Consider the following 23,163-nt stretch of genomic DNA (forward strand, 5'->3'; position numbering starts at 1 on the left):
TGGGTGATAAATGGCGGCCTTAGCCAACGACGCCCACATCTGGAGAACGAATTGAATAGAAACGTCAATTCAGCGGGACTTCGTTCAACCGCCCCCCCCACCAAGTGTAGAAGGAGGGAACTCGTCTCAAAGTGCCGCTGACATTGGGTTTCGGCAGTTCGTCCGGGAGTGGGGGAGGGGGGGACTCCCCAAAGCCAATGAGGCTGGAAAAGAAAGTGGGTGTACTTCATTCTGTTGTGTTTTGGCACTTGTTCACACAGTCTACCCTTCATTCTCTTGAAGTGTTTAGTATTGTAACATTCCTCCTCTCTCTTTCTCCCTCCTCCTCCTCCTCCTCCTCCTCCTCCTCCTCCTCCTCCTCCTCCTCCTCCTCCTCCCCACAACTCTAAACACCCATTTCTTCACGCTTGGTTAAGCTAGGCCGCTGGCTTCCGATCCGTTCGGCTCGCTGTCGCCACCGTGATTGGCAGTCGGCTCGGCTGCTCCGGAAACGAACCAGACGTTACTCATTTCTGAAACAAAATGAAGCTGGTTTCATTATCTGCCCCCAATGGTTAGACATTACGCGGCGAGTTTCATCTAGTTTATGATCCAAATGGAAAACACTTTCATTACACAGAATTACAAAGAACTTACAGCGCAGAAACAGGCCATTTGGCCCAACTGGTGTATGCCCGTGTTTTTTTTAATGCTCCAAATCAACCTCCACCCGCCCTACTTCATCTAAGGCCCTCGCCCCCTAACGCACACATACAAAGTTTCCTGGCCAAACACTTAGCAGCACTACTTCTGGGTTGCCTGTCACCTGACATGAGCTTCCCAACAGTTAGCGTGAGTATTGTTGTTGTCAAAGTACCATAACCGATCTGGGCCCGTGCGATTTGCAATAAGTACTTCAAGTCCTGATGTTAGAAGACCATGGGGATAATTTCTTTTTGACATCACTCTGCCAGTTTACATAGAATTACACAGAATGTACAGCACAGAAACAGGCCATTCGGCCCAACAGATCCATGCCAGAGTTTATGCTCCACATGAGCCTCCTCCCTACTTCATCTCACCCTATCAGCGTAACCTTCTATTCCTTTCTCCCTCTTGTGTTTATCTGGCTTCCCCTTAAATGCATCTATGTTATTCACCTCAGCTACTCCTTGTGGTAGCGAGTTCCACATTCTCACCACTCTCTGGGTAAAGAAGTTTCTCCTGAATTCCCTATTGGATTTATTAGTGACTATCTTATATTTATGGCCCCTAGTTCTGGTCTCCCCCACAGGTGGAAACATCTTCTCTACGTCTACCCTATCAAACACTTTCATAATCTCAAAGACCTTAATCAGGTCACCCCTGATTCCACTGCTCCCCATTGCTTATTAGTAGAGGCCCATGACCAGCACATGGGCTGATCTCCATCAACACTGTGCAGTCGAGGACAATTAAGACAGATTGCAAGAGTTCACTTTTTGTCTAACTCCTGTCATTTCTAAAAGCTGGTCCAATAAAAGAACTTTACAGTCAAGCAACAACACCCTCTGCTTTGGTAGAGATATTCTTCCAGAATGTTCCTCCTATTTTCCTCAGCTGTTGTTGACCTGCTGAACGGGTCGGGCAACGTCTCGATTTTAAAATTCTCATCCTTGTTTTCAAATCCATCCACGGTCTTGCCCCCACCCCCCTCCCTATCTCTGTAACCTCCTCCAGCCCTACAACCCTCCGAGATCTCTGCGCTCCTCCAATTCTGGCCCGTTGCGCAGCCCTGATTTTAATCGCTCCGCCAATGGCGGCCGTGCCTTCAGCTGCCTAGGCCCTAAGCATTGGAATTCCCGCCCTAAACCTCTCCGCCTCTCTCATCTCCTTTAAGACACTCCTTAAAACCTACCTCTTTCACCAAGCATTTGGTCGCCTGTCCTTGTATCTCCTTATGTAACTCGGTGTCGAATTTTGTCTGGTAACGTTCCTGTGAAGCGCCTTGGAACATTCTATTACGTTAATGGCGCTATATAAATGCAAGTTGTTGTTGTTGTTCTCTCGCCTCTTGTCTTTGAAATGTTGTTCCTACTAAATCACCCACCATCTCCCATCCCTGCTCTTCCCTCTGTACAATTTGCATCTTCGCTCCCTCTATTCACCCGTACCTCTGATACCAAGTGCAAAGAGGTCATGGATTTGTCTCCAAGATTGAGTCAATAAGTGCAGCTGCTTCTGCTGCTACTTTCCCCGTCTCTCCCCCCTCTTGACCAACCTCCTTCTAGTCTCTCCTCCACTCTAGCCCCGATCCCTCATCATTCTACAGTTTCCCTCCCATCTTGCCCCTTGCCCCCAAGCTCATCACTTCTGTGAGATCTACCTCTTCTCCCTTGATCTCTTCCCGATCCTGACTGCTCAGCTACCCCTCCCCTCATCCCAGCTGCCATTGTTAATGGCTTCAGTCTGTCTGTCTGGGGTCGATTTTAACTGTTCTCATTGGGCTGGAAACGGGTGGCAGTAGGTTGCTCGCCTGATTTACACCCGCCCCATTTACTCCCCGCCCCATTTACTCCGAACCCCATTTACACCCAGTCCCTCGTTTACACCCAGTCCCCCGTTTACTCCGAACCCCATTTACACCCAGTCCTCGTTTACACCCAGTCCTCGTTTACACCCAGTCCTCATTTACACCCAGTCCCCCGTTTACACCCAGTCCCCCGTTTACTCCGAACCCCATTTACACCCAGTCCCCGTTTACACCCAGTCCTCATTTACACCCAGTCCCCGTTTACACCCAGTCCCCCGTTTACTCCGAACCCCATTTACTCCCCGTCCAAGTTTCACCCTGCCCCATTTACACCCAACCTGATTTACACTCTGCCTCATTTATGCCCTGCCCGGTTTTTTGTCTGATTATGTTTCTGTAAAGTGCCTTGAGACGTTTTACTACATTAAAGATGCAATGTAAATACAAGTTGTTATTGTTTAAAAACCTTCTCAATGCCTGCCTTTTTGACCTAGTTTTCAGTGACCATTCCTAATGTGACCCTTCCTGACTTGGCATCTATTCCCTCGGTTATTTCTATCTTTTGTGATGCGGTTTACAATTTGTTCTCTAAGCTAAACGCACTATCCAAATACAAATTGTTGTTAGTAATTTTATCCCATATTATAAACTATAGTAAACAATTTTACAACACCAAGTTATAGTCCAACAATTTTATTTTTAATCCCACAAGCTTTCGGAGGCTTCCCCCTTCCTCACCACCTGAGGAAGGAGGAAGCCTCCGAAAGCTTGTGGGATTAAAAATAAAATTGTTGGACTATAACTTGGTGTTGTAAAATTGTTTACAATTGTCAACCCCAGTCCATCACCGGCATCTCCACATCATAAACTATAGTGGCAGAGATATAAGGGCTGCTTTTTATAACATGGACTACCGGTGAGGAGCCCTGGACACTGGCCAAGCATCTGGTTTGAGGCCAATGATTTTCTGTCCATTTCATTTTGTGGTGCAATATGGTACAATCCTCACAATACAGCACTGACTTTGCAGCTGAATCAGCCCCAAGCCCTTCTCGAACAGTCCTGCTTTGGATGCGCTCCACCATTGGCGGCCGTGCCTTCAGCTGCCCAGGCCATAAGCTCTGGAATTCCCTACCTAAACCTCTCCGCCTCTCTGCTCCTCCTTTAAGACGCTCCTTAAAATCTACCTCTTTGACCAACCTGTTCTAGTATCTCCTGATGTGGCTCGGTGTCAAATTTTGTCTGATAATCGCTCCTGTGAAGCGCCTTGGGACGTTTTTCCTATATTGAAGGTGCTAATATAAAGGCAAGTTGTTGTTGTTGATGATACATACCTGTCCGGAACTTGCTATAAATCCCGTTTTCACTCCTGATTCTGCCGTTGGGATGACATGGAAACCCATTTTCTCTCCACCTGGGTAAACCAAATTAAATGAAACTAAAGTTGTTACAAATCAGGCTACTTTTTCACTAAAACTATTGGACAGAGGAAATATTACCCACACTGAGGAAGTGAAGTGTGTCGGCCGATGGATGTAGTTTGCAGATAATATTTTAAACAGACTTTGTTGTAGGGAATTCATGTAATTTGCATTAACCCAGTTGGTATCACTGGCGTTGTGTTGTGTGTTTGATCTTTCCATTGTTACACAGTTATTATCCAGATGGGAAGGAGTAATCTTTTGAGAATTGCACAGGGGTTGAACGACATTCTTTAGCCAGGTTGCCACGGTAGTCGCCAATATTTATCTTGATACATCTGCTTTATTATTTGACCCGTGAGCTTTTAATGATAAAGGCGGGGTGGAGAAACATAACTGAAGTACAAATCTCATCCAAGGCTTAAGGGGTGAAAGGTTTTCTTTTATGTCAGCTTGGCTCAGCAGGTATGATCGCGTCCCAGCCGAATATAAGATATGTGATTTGAGAACCTTTCACTCACTCACTCACCTGACGAAGGAGATAATCTCCGAAAGCTTGTGATTTTCAAATAAAACTGTTGGACTATAACCTGGTGTTATAAGATTCCTTACATTTGGCTCAGCAGGTAGCACTCTTGGCTTCTGAGCCAGAAGGTCATGGGTTCAAGCCTCACACATGTTCTAAGCTGACACTCTATAACAATGTGGTTGATTCAACACTCAAGAAGCTCGACACCATCCAGGACAAAGCAGCCCGCTTGATTGGCACCCCTTCCACCACCCTAAACATTCACTCCCTTCACCACCAGCGCACTTGTGGCTGCAGTGTGTACCATCCACTGGATGCACTGCAGCAACTCGCCAAGGCTTCTTTGACTCCACCTCCCAAACCTGTGACCACTACCACCTAGAAGGACAAGGGCAGCAGGCACATGGGAACAACACCACCTGCACGTTCCCCTCCAAGTCACACACCATCCTGACTTGGAAATATATCACCGTTCCTTCATCGTCGCTGGGTCAAAATCCTGGAACTCCCTTCCTAACAGCACTGTGGGAGAACCTTCACCACACGGACTGCAGCGGTTCAAGAAGGCGGCTCACCACCACCTTCTCAAGGGCAATTAGGGATGGGCAATAAATGCCGGCCTTGCCAGCGACGCCCACATCCCGTGAATGAATTTTTAAAAACTCTACTGAGGGAATGCCCATGGTCGGAGGTGATGTCTTTCAGACGAGACACTAGGGGAAATCTTGCTGGAGAAATATCGGCGTGTGAACGAGGCGCACTGTTATTAATGCTCAAATCAGCCAGCAAGTTCAGGGGATTAAGAGATACGCGAATTTCCAGAACTTGCTGGTCGATTTATGTCGCTCCACCGTTTGCCTCGCACAAACGGCGTCTCGCTCTCAATCTAGATTTGCACATTAATTGCTCATTAAACTCGCCGCAGAAAGTTAAATCTGGTAATTAACAGCGTAACTACATTTTTAACGACGTGATAATTGTTACTGCACTGCCGATCAACCTCTCCGGCCCACACAGGGTAGCAAATTCTCCTTCGATGTTTCAAACATTTCAATTGTTACATTTATTTGCCCTCTCAGGTGGATGTAAAAAATCCCACAGCACTATTTCAACGAAGAGCAGAGGAGTTCGCCCTGGTGTCCTGACCGATGTTTATCCCATAACCAGCATAATTAAAAACAGATTATCTGGTCATTATCTCATTGCTGTTTGTGGGAGCTTGCTGTGCGCAAATTGGCTGCCGCATTTTCCTACATTACAAAGATGACAACACTTCAAAAGTACTTCATTGGCTGTGAAGTGCTTTGGGACGTCCTGAGGTTGTGAAAGGTGCTATATAAATGCAAATTCTTTCTTTCTAACGAGGATTGGTCAATAAATGTAACCTTGCCAGCATCACCCACATTCTGAGAACAGATAATATAAACAAATTTAGCCTCTACTTACCAGCTGAATATAAATATCAGTATGATCAGTATAGCTGATACAATATCTGATGAAATCCACATCGCTTTGAACTGAGATGGGGTCTGGAGGGAATAATAAAAATGAAAGAACAATTTTTAAGAGATTGTATTTAAATTTTTCCCATCTGGAGTACTGCGTTCAGTTCTGGGCACCTCACCAAGGTGGCATTGTGGACAGTGAAGAAGGTTATCTAGGATTGCAACGGGATCTTGATAAATTGGGCCAGTGGGCCGATGAATGGCAGATGGAGTTTAATTTAGATAAATGTGAGGTGATGCATTTTGGTAGATCAAATCGGGCCAGGACCTACTCCGTTAATGGTAGGGCGTTGGGGAGAGTTATAGAACAAAGAGATCTAGGAGTACAGGTTCATAGCGCCTTGAAAGTGGAGTTACAGGTGGATAGGGTGGTGAAGAAGGCATTCAGCATGCTTGGTTTCATTGGTCAGAACACTGAATACAGGAGTTGGGATGTCTTGTTGAAGTTGTACAAGACATTAGTAAGGCCACACTTGGAATACTGTGTACAGTTCTGGTCACCCTATTATAGAAAGGATATTATTAAACTAGAAAGAGTGCAGAAAAGATTTACTAGGATGCTACCGGGACTTGATGGTTTGACTTACAGGGAGAGGTTGGATAGACTGAGACTTTTTTCCCTGGAGAGTAGGAGGTTTAGGGGTGATCTTATAGAAGTCTATAAAATAATGAGGGGCATAGATAAGGTCGATAGTCAAAATCTTTTCCCAAAGGTAGGGGAGTCTATAACGAGGGGGCTTAGATTTAAGGTGAGAGGGGAGAGATACAAAAGGGTCCAGAGGGGCAATTTTTTCACTCAAAGGGTGGTGAGTGTCTGGAACGAGCTGCCAGAGGCAGTAGTAGAGGCAGGTACAATTTTGTCTTTTAAAAAGCATTTGGACAGTTACATCGGTGAGATGGGTATAGAGAGATATGGGCCAAGTGCAGGCAACTGGGACTAGCTTAGTGGTATAAACTGGGCAACATGGACATGTTGGGCTGAAGGGCCTGTTTCCATGTTGTAACTTCTATGATTCTATGATTCTATATTGGCCTTGGAGGGAGTGTAGCGCAGAGTCACCAGAATCATACCAGGTCTAAAAGGGTTAAAAGGGTTGAACTACGAGGACAGGTTGCATAGACTAAACTTGTATTCGCTTGAATATAGAAGATTAAGGGGTGGTCTAAATGAGGTGTTTAAGATGATTAAAGGATTTGATAGGGTAGATAGAGAGAAACTATTTCTTCTGGTGGGGGAAGTCCAGAACAAGGGGGCATAACCTTGAAATTAGAGCTAGGCCGTTCAGGGGTGATGTCAGGAAGCACTTCTTCACACAAAGGGGAGTGGAAATCTGGAACACTCTCCCCCAAAAAGCTGTTGAGACTGGGGGTCAATTGAAAATTTCAAAACTCAGATTGATAGATTTTTGTTAGGCGAGGGTATTAAGGGTTACGGAACCAAGGCGGGTCGATGGAGTTAAGATACAGATCAGCCATGATCTAATTGAATGGCGGAACAGCCTCGAGGGGCTAAAAGTTCCAAGCTCTAGACCTCAAACCCAGCCCTCCCACAGAGCTGGCACAATGCCCTGAGAACACAGGCAAACATGGCCAGGGACAGAACTCCTCCTGGAGACAACCCCACAGTATGAAAAGGACATAAAAAGAAGTTGATTTAATTCACACATCAAGCCGCAGGACAGGTCAAATCACTCACTGCCACCAGAAACAGCCAAAATATACGTACAAAAACCTTTGAAGGTGGCAAGACAAGTCGATAAGGCTGTTAAAATAAGCATACCGGATCTTTATAAATAGAGGCATAGAGTACATAAGCAAGGAAGTTCTGGTAAACTTTTATAAATCACTGGTTAGACCTCAGCTGGGGTTTTGTGTCTAATTCTGGGCACCACACTGGAGGAAGGATGTCAAGGCTGGTATAGGCAAGATGGGCCGAATGGCCTCCTTCTGTGCTGTGTGATCCTACGATTCTATGAACACCTCACCTGAGGATACTGCTCATGCTGAGGCAAAGTTCCACGGACCTCCGCAAGCCCTCTGGTATCTCAGCCAAGCGGCTGTTCCTCATGTGCGAGCTCTGACCCTCTCCCTTCCGCATCGCAGCCAAGCACGATATGGTCTTTAACCAACATCCCGTACACACTCACTCACTGGGCTGTTCGCGACAAGACGGTTAGAGCAAGGCAGCCTTTAGTAACGAGGCCTGGAGAAGCGGCCGAGCAAACGTCCGCCCCAAAGTCTTCGAGTTGGGAACGACTGGTTCTCAGAAGACTCCTCCTTACGGAAGGCACACGTTTGCCGACCACGTTTGAGACGGACGGCCGGCATGATGGAGGCACTGTCTTTAAGTCCATGTCCGTGGGTGATAATTGGCAGGGATTAAGCACCGTTCCTGCACACTGTGGGCGGGAATTTCCATCCCACGGTGCACTGCGGCATTCCGTCATCCTGGGCGGGGGGGGGGCGGGGGGGGGTGGGGAGAGGGGGGGAAAGGAAAAAAAAAATAAGGGGACCAGTGTTGAGGGAAGAGGGAAAAAGAACCAAGCCAGCTCCAGGGGGAGAGCAGGAGAACCACAGGACCAACATGAACTGTGCGGGGAAGAGGAAGGAGAGCGACAGCATTTGGAGGTGGGATGTACGGCTCTAGATTTGTGTGTTACAGCCCTGATTGGAATGATCCTCAGGTCAAGAAGACGATTTGCCGTTGGGAAATTTTTTAAAGAAATATATTCTTTCCCCCACCCCCCCCAATAAAAGATCACCTCCTGCTACTGGGAGCAAGGAGTGTTGAAATATAAAAAAAAACAATTTCCAAATGGCAAACAGGGAGAAGTTTAGAATAAAATCGAGCAAATTAACCTCTCCTTGTAGATTATTAAGATCGCAAAGCCCGGATTCATTGTAGACGCAAAACATTGGAAAATGCGCCAAAGTTTCAAAAAATCAAAATATTTGGGGGTGGAAAGGGTGAGGTTTTGTTGGGGGGGGGTGTGGAGGGTTATGCCTCAATCCCTCCTCGAAAATAAATCTTGCACTTTCAACAATTGTCGTGCTCTTCGGGCCTCCATATATTATTTGTTCCCTTCAATACAAGTGGTAGAATGCCGGATCTCCCTGCAGTTTCAGGTACCAGCTTGCGTCCTGCTGCACTCTCGGTGTAATTACTTGTTTTCATGTGACAGGCTCATTACATCCGGGGCTGTGTTGGGAGTTGTCAGCTTTCCGAAAACTGTTGACCGGCTGGCTTTTAGGAACATTGGAACAGGAGCAGGCCATTCAGCCCCTCGAGCCTGTTCTGCCATTCAATTAGGTCATGACTGATCTGTATCTTAATGCCATTTACCCGCCTTGGTTCCGTAACCCTCGATACCCTTACCCAACAAAAATTTTCCAGGTTGGCCCGCTGCCAGTTAAGAACAACGTTGCCGAGGTGGGCAACTCCCGCAGGCCATGCTGCGGCCTCGAATTTCCTGGAAGGCCGTGGGTTCTCCTCGGAGCTGCTCCGCCGCTGTAACTTCGCGGGAGGCGGGGCGCGTGCACAAATGGGCACTTTGGGCAAAAGATTTACAGCGGCAGAGTGGCAGCAGCTCCGAGGGAAAGCGACGGCCAAAACACTCCTAGAATCATAGAATGATGCAGAACAAAAGGAGGCCACTCGGCCCACTGTGTCTATACCTGCTCTTTGAAAGAGCAGGCACGACACCATCTTTGAAAGAGCTAAAGAGCTATCCAATTAGTCCCATTCCCCCTGCTCTTTCCACATAGCCCTACAGATTTTTCCTTTTCAAGTATTTATCCAATTCCCTTTTGAAAGTTACTATTGAATCTGTTTCCACCGCCCTTTCAGGCAGCGCATTCCAGATCATAAACAATTGCGTAAAAACATTTCTCCTCATCTCCCTCTGGTTCTTTTGCCAATTATCTTAAATCTGTGTCCTCTGGTTACCGACCCTCCTGCCACTGGAAACAGTTTCTCCTTATTTACTCTATCAAAACCCCTCATGATTTTGAGCACCTCTATTAAATCTCCCCTTAACCTTCTCTGCTCTAAAGGAGAACAACCCCAGCTTCTCCAGTCTCTGCACAGAACTGAAGTCCTTCATCCCTGATACTAGCTCAATTGCTAAATTTAAATCTGAGATAGATAGCTTTTTGCCAACCAAAGGTATTAAGGGATATGGGCCAAAGGCAGGTATATGGAGTTAGATCACAGATCAGCCATGATCTTATCAAATGGCGGAGCAGGCACGAGGGGCTGAATGGCCGACTCCTGTTCGTATGTTCCCTGGAACCATTCTAGTAAATCTTTTCTGCACCCTCCCTAAGGCCTTGATTTTTTTTTTTATTCGTTCATGGGATGTGGGCGTCGCTGGCGAGGCCGGCATTTATTGCCCATCCCTAATTGCCCTTGAGAAGGTGGTGGTGAGCCGCTTTCTTGAACCGCTGCAGTCCGTGTGGTGAAGGTTCTCCCACAGTGCTGTTAGGAAGGGAGTTCCAGGATTTTGACCCAGCGATGATGAAGTACAACTGGAGTATTGTGTCCAATTCTGGGCACCGCACTTTAGGAAGGATATCAAGGCCTTGGAGAGGGTGCAGAGGAGATTTACCAGGGATGAGGGACTTCAGTTGTGTGGAGATATTGGAGAAGCTTGGATTGTTCTCCATTCTGGAGTTGTCCGGACGGACGGGTCAGCCTACCATTAGGAACCACGGCTGACGGATGTCCTTCAGATACTGAGGCGCGTTGGTACTGACGGAGTGGGCGCCCGAACACCACACCAATGAGAAGAGCCACGATTCACTCACGACGTACAGGTTTGTGCTGATGTTTGCAGTCGCATACATTCTGTGGTCAAGAGCAAAAAAAAAAGGAACAACTTATAGAAATAGGCATTGATTTGTACCCGATTGTGTAAGCAATAATGACGGGGGGGGAGGGGGATTCGGGGGATTAGGACCATCTGGGACCCGGGTTCAAATCCAGCCGAGACTGAGCTGCTGAAAGGTGCTCAGCCATGGCTCAGTGGGTGGCACTCTCGCCGCTGAGTCAGAAAGTTGTGGGTTCAAGTCCAACTCCAGAGACTTGATTCCTCAACCAACATGTTGAGCTCTCCCCTGTGTCCTGGCCAATATTTATCCTTCAACCAACACACAGAACAGATTATCTGGTCATTTATCTCACTGCTGTTTGTGGGAGCTTGCTGTACGCAAATTAACCGCCTCGTTTCCTACCGTTCAACAGTGACTGCACTTCAAAAGTATTGCATTGACTGTGAAGCGCCTGAGGTCGTGAAAGACACTATAGAAATGTAAGTCAGTCTTTCTTCCTGTGGCTCGGCGTCAGTTTTTGTCTGATTCCGCCGTGGGAAGTTTTACTACGTTAAAGGCACTGTATAGGAGCAAGCTGTTGTTGTTATTTACCTGATCTCTTTGCTGGAAATCTCACTGTAGCGCACGTTGAGTTTTCCGATTTTATCCAACTGCAGCTCTTCAATCGATTTCTTACCCCCGTGAATGTGCACAAATCCAGGCATTTTCTGCTGGACGACTGATCTCAGCGAGTTGGGCAGCCAGAGAATCTGCAATTAATTATGGGAAACGCTCCGTGAAATTTAAGCTCGTCAAGCTGAGGCACTTTCCCCGATTCCGGTTAAGGCATCGTGCACCATCAGGGCACCTGTCGTACAGCTACGGGTAGAGTAAAGGTCCCTTTATCTTTGCCCCGGGGAAATGTATCTCAGGCTCAAACTCAGAAGCGTCAATGTGCCATTTCCCTTTTTCCCACATGGACCATTGTCACAGCCACTCAGAGAGTCCGACTGGTGCTGGATTATGAGGACTTCTGTACTTTGGATCAACGCACGGTTAAAAACTTGGGTAAAACATCCAATTGGACTATTACAGCTCGCAGAGAGATGAGACATTCGTCACGTGAAGCCTGAGCTGAAAGTACAATGATCTGACCCACTGAGTTATCCAAACTCCCTGCCACCCACCCCTCCAATTACAATGTTTAAATGTTGATTAAACAAATGAATAATCTTTGTATAGTTTTACAACCAGTTTTCCCCAGTCATAGCAAAGTACCTAACTGATATTTGTTTAGAATCATGGAATCCAACAGCACAGAAGGAGGTCGTTCGGCCCACTGTGCCTGTGCCAGCTCTTTGAAAGAGCTATCCAATTAGTTCCAGTCCCCTGCTCTTTCCCCATAGCCCTGCAAATATTTCCCCTTAAAGTATTTATCCAATTTCCTTTTGAAAGTTACTATTGAATCTGCTTCCACCGCCCTTTCATTCCAGATCATAAAAAATTTCTCCTAATCTCACCTCTGGTTCTTTTGCCAATTTGTCTTAAATCTGTGTCCTCTGGTTACCGACCCTCCTGCCAGTGGAAACAGTTTCTCCTTATTTACTCTATCAAAACCCTTTGTGACTTTGAACGCCTTGAATAAATCTCTCCTTAACCTTCTCTGCTCTAAGGAGAGCAACCCCAGCTTCTCCAGTCTCTCCACATAACTGAAGTCCCTCATCCCTGGTACCATTCTAGTAAATCTCCTTTGCAGCCTCTCCAAGGCCTTGATGACAATGGCCACTGGGCACAATTGGTATAATCTGCTGATCAATGGAATGGCATTTTGTCTTGTTCTTTCTTTTGGCTTCATCTCATCTCTCCTCCTGAAGGTCTTGCTGGGGTACGGTTCTGCAGGGAGTGTCAGCCTTCCACTGTCTCACCCGAGTGGGCATTCTTCATCTATGAGCCTGGACAGTAAGGGGAGGGGGGAAGGGGGAGGCAGGCCATGGTATTTGCAGCCAAGTCTGATCCTGTCCTCCTCACCTATTGACCGTACTTGGACACTTTCTAGCAGGGAGTCAGGGTAGGACACTTGGCTGATATTCTTTTTCTCTCTCTGAGCCTGGGGAAGCTGCAGATCAGAAAGACTTGCATTTATATAGCGCCTTTCACGACCGTCAGGTCATCCCAAAGCACTTTACAGCAAATGAAGTACTTTTGAAGTGTAGTCACTGTTGCAATTTAGGAAACGCAGCAGCCAAATTGCGCACAGCAAGCTCCCACAAACAGCAGTATGATGATGACCAGATAATCTGATCTTTAGTGATGATGGTTGAGGGATAAATATTGGCCAGGACACCAGGGAGAACTCCCCTGCTCTTCTTCGAAACAGTGCAATGAGATCTTTTATGTCCACCTGAGAGGGCAGACGGCACCTCCGACACTGCAGCACTCCACTGGGAAGGGCGGACTAGATTTTGTGCTTAAGTCTCTACAGTGTGTCTTGAACCTACGACCTTCTGACTCGAGAGGCGAGAGTGCCACCCACTGAGCTACGGCTAACACAGTGCCGGGTATACTCCAACATTGGCCAAGCTGTCGTCAACTAACACAGAACAAGCTGAGGGATCAAACCTGGGGCCTTCCTGTCCTGTATGGTACACCATGCAGTGCATATATCCATCAGAGGAGCCCTGGTGTTCAGTTAAAGGCCAAGAACGATCTGGTGAGCAGACATCAGCATCGTCCAACAGACTTGGCACTCTCAAATCAAAGTAGATTTCCACAGATTGAAGCTTCAGAATTTATATGAATTCACAAAACCTCTTTAAGAGTAGATCCCAGTAAATTATTTCTGACTTACGGAATACACTACAAACTCATTCTCAGTGCCGTCCGAGATCTCTGCGTTCTTCCAATTCTGGCCTCTTGCGCATCCCTGATTTCCTTCGCACCACCATTGGCGGCCGTACCCCCAGCTGCCTAGGCCCTAAACTCTGGAATTCCCTCTCTAAACCTCTTCGCCTCTCTCCACCTTTCTCATCTCCTTTAAGACGCTCCTTAAAACCTACCTCTTTGACCAAGCTTCTGGTCACCAGTCCTAATGTCTCCTCATGTGGCTCGGTGTCAAATTTTGTTTGATAATCGCTCCTGTGAAGCGCCCCGGGACGTTAAAGGCGCTATATAAATGCAAGTTGTTGTTGCTGTTGTTGCTAGCTGGGCAGGAGGTTGAGGTGCTACAATTGGCCTTATCACTCTTGGACTAGAGAAAGGCAAAGTCAGCAAAGATTTTCTGTAACTCTGACTGGAAAGTTCATGTGTGGGCATTGGATGGACATGGATGTGATCCAATTCAGTTGAATAGACTTCCAGCACCCTTGGAAATAAGCCCAAGTAATAGCATCTTCAGAAGAAGAAATTGAATTAAAAAGTTTTCCTAGAAGTTGAGAATGGTCATGACACAGAGCATCGGATGTCCCACACGTGGCACGACAGGGTGATGGGATACAGCCTTTGCTATAGAGGGAAAATTGCACGGGCAGTTGTCATCAGAATACTCTTGTGCAATTACTGGTGAATGGTCGAAGGACATCACACATGGAGACCTGGCAACAAGTCACCATCAGCTGTTGCCTCAATGGTAGTTGGTATTCGATCCTAAGACCAGAGTGAGGGAGAAAGAGGGAAAAGGGGAGGGGAGAGAAAGAGAGAAAAGGGGAGGGGAGAGAAAGAAATTGCTCTTGCATAGAGCCGGCACGGACTCGATGGGCCGAAAGGCCTCCTTCCGTGCTGTAATCTTTCTATGATTCTAAGAGAGAATAAAGGAGGGGAGAGAAAGAGTGAGAGAACAAAGGAGGGGAGAGAGAGAGAGAGAGAGAGACCGAGGGCGAAAGAGAGAAAGAGACAGAGCGCCAGAAGGAGAGAGAGAGAGAGAGAGAAGGAAAAGTGGAGGGGTGAGAGAGAAAGAAAAAAAAGGAAAAGAGAGAGACAGACAGAAGGAGAACGAGAAAGAAAAAAAGAGAGTGGGGAGTGGGTTATAGAGGGGAAGAGCGAGCGAGAGAGAGACAGAGAAAGGGAGACAAAGAGAAGACAACCTGAAAAGTTGAAGCTTCCGTGCCAAAAAAACAAACGAATAACGGGGTGAATTTCCTTCAGGGCTTCAACCAGTTCCGCCAAACTTCCGCCAAAGTTACAACGCTGAAGTGGGAGGAGCTCTGAGGAAATTCGTCGCCCTGCGTCTCGAAAGGGGAAGGAGTAGAAATGAAAGCCAGTTGCTCACCAGGCTCTCGTTGATACCAGAGTTCTGGATGGCTGAGACAGTCTGGTGGATAAAGGCGTTTCGGTAGGGGTGCTTCTTCGGCGGTCTGTACAGGTCAAAGATCACAACTTTTTTGTGGGCGGCTGCCAGGCTCAGCAGCTCACTGAGCTTGCAAACTGGCTGCCCGCTGGCCTTCTGCTGGTCCTCACGCGACAACAGGTGTTTGGTCCTGAAGGGGTTGTCCTGTTTGGGGAAACAAGGAGACCCAGGTTAGAAATGGGAGATCGGATTTAAGAGCGTATCTGGACTTTACCTGAGCTGTTGCGGTGGACCCCCCGACCCCCAACACACCAACCCCAGACCATGTGTTAATCACTCCCCCATCCAATCACGCCAAGCTTGCATCATAGCCATTTACCCTTTCAGAATGTGTCAATTCTCGGCTACAATGGGCTCAGCTGGTAAGTGCACTGAGCGAGCGTGGAACTGACCTACTGCACCCGGAGTGTCAGCCTAGATGATGCGCTCAAGACCAAAAGTTGATATCCTAGTGACCTGGTCAGTGTTCCAAGTGGTAACAGAGAGATTGTCTTTAAATGGGCAGGTTCAATCGGTTCCATGGTTCAATTCAAAATGGCGCCCAACACGGAACCTGAGCAAGTTTGGTTACATTCATCGCAATATGTGAAAGGCCCACATTCTGCCGGGAAAGAGGGAAACTCAACCCCTTGACTGCCATTAAAGACTCTTTCAGTCATCTATCTGCACTTGTATAGAACCTTGTTGAGACCACACTTGGAGAACTGTGCACAGTTCTGGTCCCCATATTATAGAAAGGATTATACAGACATTGGAGAGGGTGCAAAAAAAGATTCACAAGGATGATACCAGGACTGACAGGATATACTTATCAGGAAAGGCTGAACAGGCTGGAGCTCTTTTCTCTAAAAAGAGAAGGCTGAGGGGTGACCTGATAGAGGTCTTTAAGATAATGAAAGGGTTTGATAGGGTAGACGTAGAGAAAATGTTTTCGCTTGTGGGGGGAGTCCAAAATTAGAGGTCATCAATATAAAATAGTCACCAATAAATCCAATAGGGAATTCAGGAGAAACTTCTTTACCCAGAGAGTGGTTAGAATGTGGAACTCGCTACCAGGAGTAGTTGAGGTGAATAGCATAGATGCATTTAAGGGGAAGCCAGATAAACACAGGAGGGAGAAAGGAATAGAAGGATATCTTGATAGGGTTAGATGAAGTAGGGTGGGAGGAGGCCCTTGTGGAGCATAATTGCCGGCATGGACCAGTTGGGCCGAATGGCCTGTTTCTGTGCTGCAGTTTCGATGTAACTTGATGTAATTCACCTCTCACCCCTGACACTGCAATTTGCCCACCTTGAGGAACCATTTCCCAGCATTCAGTTCTGCCAGCTCATCCCAGTTAAAGAAGGCCGCGTTAATGGACTTGTTTCTTGGGAACACCTCTTCAACATTGGTGGTCCTTCTCAACGTTTCATCGTGCATGAGGAATGGAACTCCATCCCAACTGTTAAACAATAAGAAAGGTCGTACGTTGGGAATAGTGTTAGAACTGGAGACACGGAACTGTGTCTTCTGTACGATTACATTTCCATATTCCACGTTAAGTGCATGCATTAATCTCTTTCCTCTTTTCTTTTCAGCGCTGGGAAAAACGTAATATTTTCTCTTTCAGGCAACCAAACGCCAGCACCAATCACACCCAAGTCAGGGAGAACTCAGAGCAAAGCTAACCTCCACACACCCACCCCAGCAACCTCCCCCCCACCCACTCCTCCGAAGAACACCTCTTAATCCACCGGTGGAGACATCTCTCAACTTCCTACACCAGGTACCCAGCGGCCTCTCTGAACAAGATCGCAAATTGGGGCCAACTTAGGAGCAGTTCTCTTCTGAGGGCCAATGCTTACCAGGAACTAGGTTGAGAATGTACCAAGACATTACTAGGACCCTCGCTGCCAGCACATAGAGAGGATGTTCAACCCATCCACCTGGGCTGGTTATAAACCCAAGTTCTAGAAATGAAAGGTCAGTGTCCAACCCATTGCACCACTCAGTCCTCCTAATTCCCTTTCGAATGGTTTTTATGCTGACGTGACCTATATATAACGGGCCAGAATTTGCTGGGGAAATAACGGGGGGTTTATTGGCGCACGCCATTGTTAGTGTGTTAAAAAAAAACCAGCAATTTGTGGCGAGGATGAGCTACGCCGTGAGATGCGAATCGCCACAAGTCCCTGGACGATTTGTGCCGTTCCGTCGTTAGCTTCACGAGAACGGGAGCTCGCCCTCAACCTCCCTGTGAGTTTCAAAAGATTGCTGGATTTGCGCATTAATTACCCGTTAAACTCGCCACAGAACGTTAGGGCTGGTATTTCACCATGTAAGGACCCTTTTAATGAGAAGATTTATGTTCCTGCAACCTTCCCGGCCCAGGAACAATTGAAACGCTCGAGTCTCGTTCCTGCAGGTAGTAAATTGTTCCTAGAGACTTCCTAAATTTTTAATTTAATTTTTTTTAACTTTTCCTTTCTGTCTCTTCTTTCTCTCTCCCTTAATCCAATCTTTCTTTACCTCCCTTTCTGTATCTTATTAGACTCTAATTTACCCTACTTCCTTCTCCATCGTTCCTGTTTCTTTCTCTATCGTTAAATTTCAGTGGTTAAGGAGATAGACCGTTGGTCCTGTTGTTCAACTAGTCCCCACATGCCCCATTGAACTCGAACTTCCAGAAATTTGGGCGCAAAATTAATTGGAGCTGAAGGTTGAGGAAAAAAATCCAACTCACAGCACTGGCCACGAGATGTCCCACTCCAGGAAACTCTGGGCCGTTATTTTTATTTAATAATTCATCTGATAAGAGAGCAAATTTTATGAAATAGCTCTATTCACTCCAGGTATGCCCCGATCTACATTAATAATATACACTGTCTTGCACACAGCACAGATCACGCTTTAAATGGATCCTTCGAGCATTAGAATTTCTCATGCTCTCCCGATTAGTTCATGAATCAAACTCTGTCTCCGAGGGTTGTTACAGTTTGAGCTCTCTGCCAACTCTCTATTTGGTTTCACAGCACATTTCATAGGTAGACCCATGATACTAAACCTTCTTCCCTGTGGATGCCGTCAATGGGAGCAGCATGCTAAAGGATTATGTTATCCTTCTCCTGCAGTATTTCACATTGTGAACGCATGCCTCTTCTGAAAGGCAGAAAGCACCATGTTGTCAGGCCCTATCGTTCAGGCTAAAATTAACACTTGGGTTTATTTGCAAAATTTTGAATTACACAGAAGGCTATGGTTATGCAGCAAATAATCAGCAACACAACACTTGGCTCACACAATATTTTAAACTGTCTCGAAAACAACAACGTCTGAAATACTTAGCTAAAAGTTTCTGGAAACAAACTCTGCAGTTCTAAAGTTTCTGGGCTCTGGGGAGGGGCGCATCGGTGGCGGCTTTTGATTGGGGAAGAGAGGGAGAACAGGAATTTGGGGCGAGATCCAGATACATTGGATTTCTGCCTCATGTCCAAAACTGGTCCGGATATGAGGACGGGATGAAGGAGCTCCCGGCCAATAAGTGCAAGCGTATAAATGAGGCATGTATCATAAAACGTCTACCATATCGGAGGGCAAGGCACATCAGCGACATCATAGGGACAGGAGACAAAGCAAAGAAACAATGCGGATTGGTCTGAGTTTGGTCACTGATGGGTTCAGAGACACTCGTATCTTCATAAACAATAAATACAAATTTAACTTGGAGCAGTGGGAATGTATCCCATTTCTCAGTGTTAGCCTCGCTCACTATGATGAACACAAAATTCACTTTAAAACACTTGAACAAAGATACCATATACAATCACACATTAACAGGGCAAATACCACTCTGCACCCATTCAACAGCATTTCCTCTTCCCCTGTCTACTGGGGTCGCTGTGAGCGGACAAATAGTTTCCCCCAGAAACCACAGGGCCAGTGGGTTTCCACTTAGGAAGGAAGCCTGGCAAATCTTCGGCAGGAGCTGGAAGGCTTGTATTCCCTTGAGTATAGCAGATCAAGGGGTGATCCAATTGTGGCGTTTTTAAGATGATTAAAGGATTTGAGAGGGTGGATCGAGAGGAACTATTTCCTCCGATGGGGGAGTTCAAAACAAGGGGGCATAACCTTAAAATTAGAGCTAGGCCGTTCAGGGGTGATGTCAGGAAGCAGTTCTTCACACAAAGGGGAGTGGGAATCTGGAACTCTCCCCCCCCAAAAAGCTGTTGAGGCCGGGGGGTCAATTGAAAATTTCAAAACTGAGATTGATAGATTTTCGTTAGGGTATTGAGGGTTAAGGAACCAAGGCGGGTAGGTGGAGTTAAAATACACATCGTCCATGATCTAATTGAATAGTGGAACAGGCTCGAGGGGTTTAAATGGCCCGCTCCTGTTCCTTTGTTCTACATGCCTCGATGGTTGAGAAACTGAGCACGAGCAATTTTCCAGAATCGCGGCCATTTAACTGATTTGGGCGGGATTGATAATGTCAGCGTAGTGTGGCTAGCGGCCTCTGTGGATGGCCAAAAAAATGCCACGGGCTGCAGCGGCCCTAAAAAGTTTTCAAAGGAGTTGCGGCCCTAGTAACCCTGGATGCCAGGAATGCAGGAATGCCCTTAGAAAATGCCCTCCCACATATGGGCATATATCACCTACATTCTCATCTTGGACGTAGTGGAGAGGGAGCAGCTAGCCCCACCTTCCCCCACACCCCACCCCCAAATTGATTTCCAGGGAGCCAGCATCAGCCCTGCCAAAAACCCTACCTCTGATGTCACTGTAATCGGAATTGGTATTCTGCTTCATGCCATCCCGGGCCAGGAATTGCCTCCGAATCGGCGCAAGATCGATAGAAACCTCAGGTACTACACGGAATTTATAGCACAGAAACAGGCCATTCGGCCCAATTGGTCCATGCTGGTGTTTATGCTCCACACGAGCCTCCTCCCTCCCTACTTCATCTCACCTTATCAGCGTATCCTTCTATTCCTTTCTCCCTCTTGTGTTTATCGAGCTTCCCCTTAAATGTATCCGTACTATTCACCTCAACTACTCCTTGTGGTAGTGAGTTCCACATTCTCACCACTCTCTGAGTAAAGAAGTTTCTCCAGAATTTCCTATTGGATTTATTTATCTTATATTTATGACCCCTGGTTTTTGGAGTTCCCCCACGAGTGGAAACATGGTAAATAATTTTTTTTTTAAAAATGGTAAACAGTCAACGGCTTCTCTATCCTTGCGCTTTATACCGTACTATAGCATTTCATAGTCCTGGCGTTCCAGAAAACTGTTAGGATGTAGGACTTCTTTTGTACACAACAAACCCAAAGCTTCTCCTTACCTGATGGTGACATCAGTCTCCAAGCCATCTGCTCCGTGTTCTATGGTTTTCTCAAATGACATCAACGTATTTTCCGGTGCTAGCTGTTTTAATTCATAAAATGAGAAATTGGTATCAGGAGTACAATAACCTACACTCAAGACACACGGTAGCCATTCCACAGAGCTACACACAGACTGTCTTTATGAGGTCAGGGTACGGTAAGCTCAAGGATTCTGAAACAAGGGGGCCTGAAATTCTGGTCTAGGCCAAGACACAACTGGGACAGACCAGGTAAGGGGCCACGACGGAATGAGGCAGTCCCAGCTTGTGCCAGGATTCTTCCCTTATTTTTTAGCTTCAGTCATTTTCCAGTGGGGAGCGTCATGGACAGATCCCCCTACCCTTTTATCAAAAGGGTGTGTCAGAAATTATTCCCCGGCTATTCCGGCAATCCCACCCTTTAAAGAAAGAACTTGCATTTATGTAGCAACTTTCATGACTTCCCAAAGTGCTTTACAGCCAATGAGGTACTTTTTGAAGTGTAGTCACTGTTGTAATGTAAGAAACGCAGAAGCCAATTTGCGCACAGCAAGATCCCACAAACAGCAATGTGATAAATGACCAGATAATCTTTTTTTGAGTAATGTTGGCCAGAACGCCCCTGCTCTTCTTCAAAATAGCACTGTGGGATCTTTTATATCCACTTGAGAGGGCTTATTTGAAAGACAGCACCTCTGACAGTGCAGCACTCCCTCAGTAATGCACTAGAAAGTGTCAATCTAGATTTTGTGCTCAAGTCTCTGGAGTGGGACTTGAACCCACAACCTTCTGACTCAGAGGCCAGAGTGCAATCCACTGAGCCACAGCTGACATGTGAGAGGGAAGAGTTGAGAGGCTCGTAGGAGAAGGGTGAGGAACCATCAGAAGATCTACGTACCATTGGCGCCCCTCTGTGTCCGATGATAGCTGGCTTTGGTCCCAGGGTCCCCTTCTCTTTGATGCAGGGAGAATACATGCCGAGAGGCACCAAGTAGAGAAAGAAGAGAACAGCAAGGTACAGACCCAAAATGATTGCTCTGGGAACTGAAATACAAAATAAATATTGATTGGGTAACAGGGCTGATTGCAGCTGGTACTCTCATAGAATCATAGAAAATTTACGGCGCAGGAGGAGGCCATTCGGCCTATCGCGTCTGCGCCAGCCAAAAATGAGCCACCCAGCCTAATCCCACTTTCCAGCACTTGGTCCGTAGCCCTGTAGGTTACTGCACTTCAGGTGCACATCCAGGTACTTTTTAAAATGAGTTGAAGGTTTCTGCCTCTACCACCCTTTCCGGCAGTGAGTTCCAGACCCCCACCACCCTCTGGGTGAAAACATTTTTCCTCAGCTCCCCTCTAACCCTTCTACCAATTACTTTAAATCTAAGCCCCCTAGTCACTGACCCCTCTGCTAAGGGAAATAGGTCCTCCCTATCCACTCTATCTAGTCCTGTCATCATTTATATACCTCAATTAAATCTCCCCTCAGCCTCCTCTGTTCCAAAGAAAACAACCCCAGCCTATCCAATCTTCCCTCATAGAATCATAGAAACATGGAATGATACAGCGGAGAAGGAGGCCATTCAGTCCATCTAATTCCCTTTTGAAAGCTATTATTGAATCTGCTTCCTTTCAGGCAGCGCATTCCAGATCATAACAACTCGCTGCGTAAAAAGAAAATTCTCCTCATCTCCCCTCTATTTTTTTTGCCAATCACCTTAAATCTGTGTCCTCTGGTTACTGACGCTTCAGCCACTGGAAACGGTTTCTCCTTATTTACTCTATCAAAACCCCTCTAATGAGAACAACCCCAGATTCTCCACATAACTGAAGTCCCTCATCCCTGGTACCATTCAAGTAAATCTCCTCTGCACCCTCTCTAAGGCCTTGGCATCCTCCCTAAAGTGTGGTGTCCAGAATTGGACACAATAATCCAGCTGGGGCCTAACCAGTGATTTATAAAGGTTTAGCATAACTTCCTTGCTTTTGCACTCTATGCCTCTATTTATAAAGCCCAGGATCCCCTTTGCTTTTTTAACAGCCTTCTCAACTTGTCCTGCCACCTTGAAAGACTTGTGTACCTACAACCCCAAGTCTCTCTGTTCTTGCACCCCCTTTAAAATTGTACCATTTAATTTATATCGCCAACAGAAAATTGCAGGTCGAATTTTAGGGAACCAAAGTTGCATCTATCTATCTTGAATAAGCCAAGCGTTTCCTGACCATAAATCTTTTTTAACTGCTGTACCATTTTTTTGATCACGCTTTTCTGAAGACAGTTCCCATTCGATTTTGCTATGTCAACCGTCACGATGTAGCTGCAGGCTCTCGCCACTAGGCGGAGCCATTTTCTCCGGTCTCTCCATCTCTCCCACCTCCATCGCCATCTTTCATATTTTTTTTGAAAAAAACCTTACGGCTGCGTTTATTGACACCACCCGGTGTAATTAACGAGGTTTGTAGTTGCACATCCAGGAAGTGGGAGGAGAGTAATCATCCCAACACTTTGTCATTTGATGCAGTCGACACTACCGAGTGGGAGTGTACAAGGTGGGGGCCCCAACTCTGGGGGCTCTTCCGTTACACACAATTCCGTCGGGGGGGATGATTAACTGTAAACCCGGCACTTACTGACGCCTTCGGGAGAGACGGTGAGAAACCCCACCCCGTGAGGAGAGTTGGCCACGTTTAGTCATACAATTGATGAAGAAGGACGATGTGTCA

The 23,163-nt window shown here is 46.6% G+C and overlaps 1 protein-coding gene across 5 annotated transcripts in view; it reads right to left on the reverse strand.

Moving 5' to 3' along the window:
• Positions 1–379: 379 nt before the first annotated feature.
• Positions 380–23,163, reverse strand: part of gdpd4a (glycerophosphodiester phosphodiesterase domain containing 4a) — a 70,167-nt gene continuing 47,383 nt past the window's right edge. For all 5 annotated transcript variants that reach the window (XM_067985679.1, XM_067985675.1, XM_067985677.1 and 2 more), the window contains 9 exons: positions 21,338–21,483; positions 20,419–20,501; positions 16,389–16,539; positions 15,020–15,241; positions 11,368–11,525; positions 10,645–10,792; positions 5,888–5,970; positions 3,826–3,905; positions 380–512 (listed from right to left, as the gene is read on the reverse strand). In XM_067985679.1, coding sequence (XP_067841780.1) covers positions 412–512; positions 3,826–3,905; positions 5,888–5,970; positions 10,645–10,792; positions 11,368–11,525; positions 15,020–15,241; positions 16,389–16,539; positions 20,419–20,501; positions 21,338–21,483 — 1,172 coding nt within the window. In that variant the 3' untranslated portion in view covers positions 380–411. The remainder of the gene's footprint in view (positions 513–3,825; positions 3,906–5,887; positions 5,971–10,644; positions 10,793–11,367; positions 11,526–15,019; positions 15,242–16,388; positions 16,540–20,418; positions 20,502–21,337; positions 21,484–23,163) is intronic.

Source organism: Heptranchias perlo, chromosome 6 (assembly GCF_035084215.1).
Source record: "Heptranchias perlo isolate sHepPer1 chromosome 6, sHepPer1.hap1, whole genome shotgun sequence".
NCBI classification, from domain to species: domain Eukaryota; kingdom Metazoa; phylum Chordata; class Chondrichthyes; order Hexanchiformes; family Hexanchidae; genus Heptranchias; species Heptranchias perlo.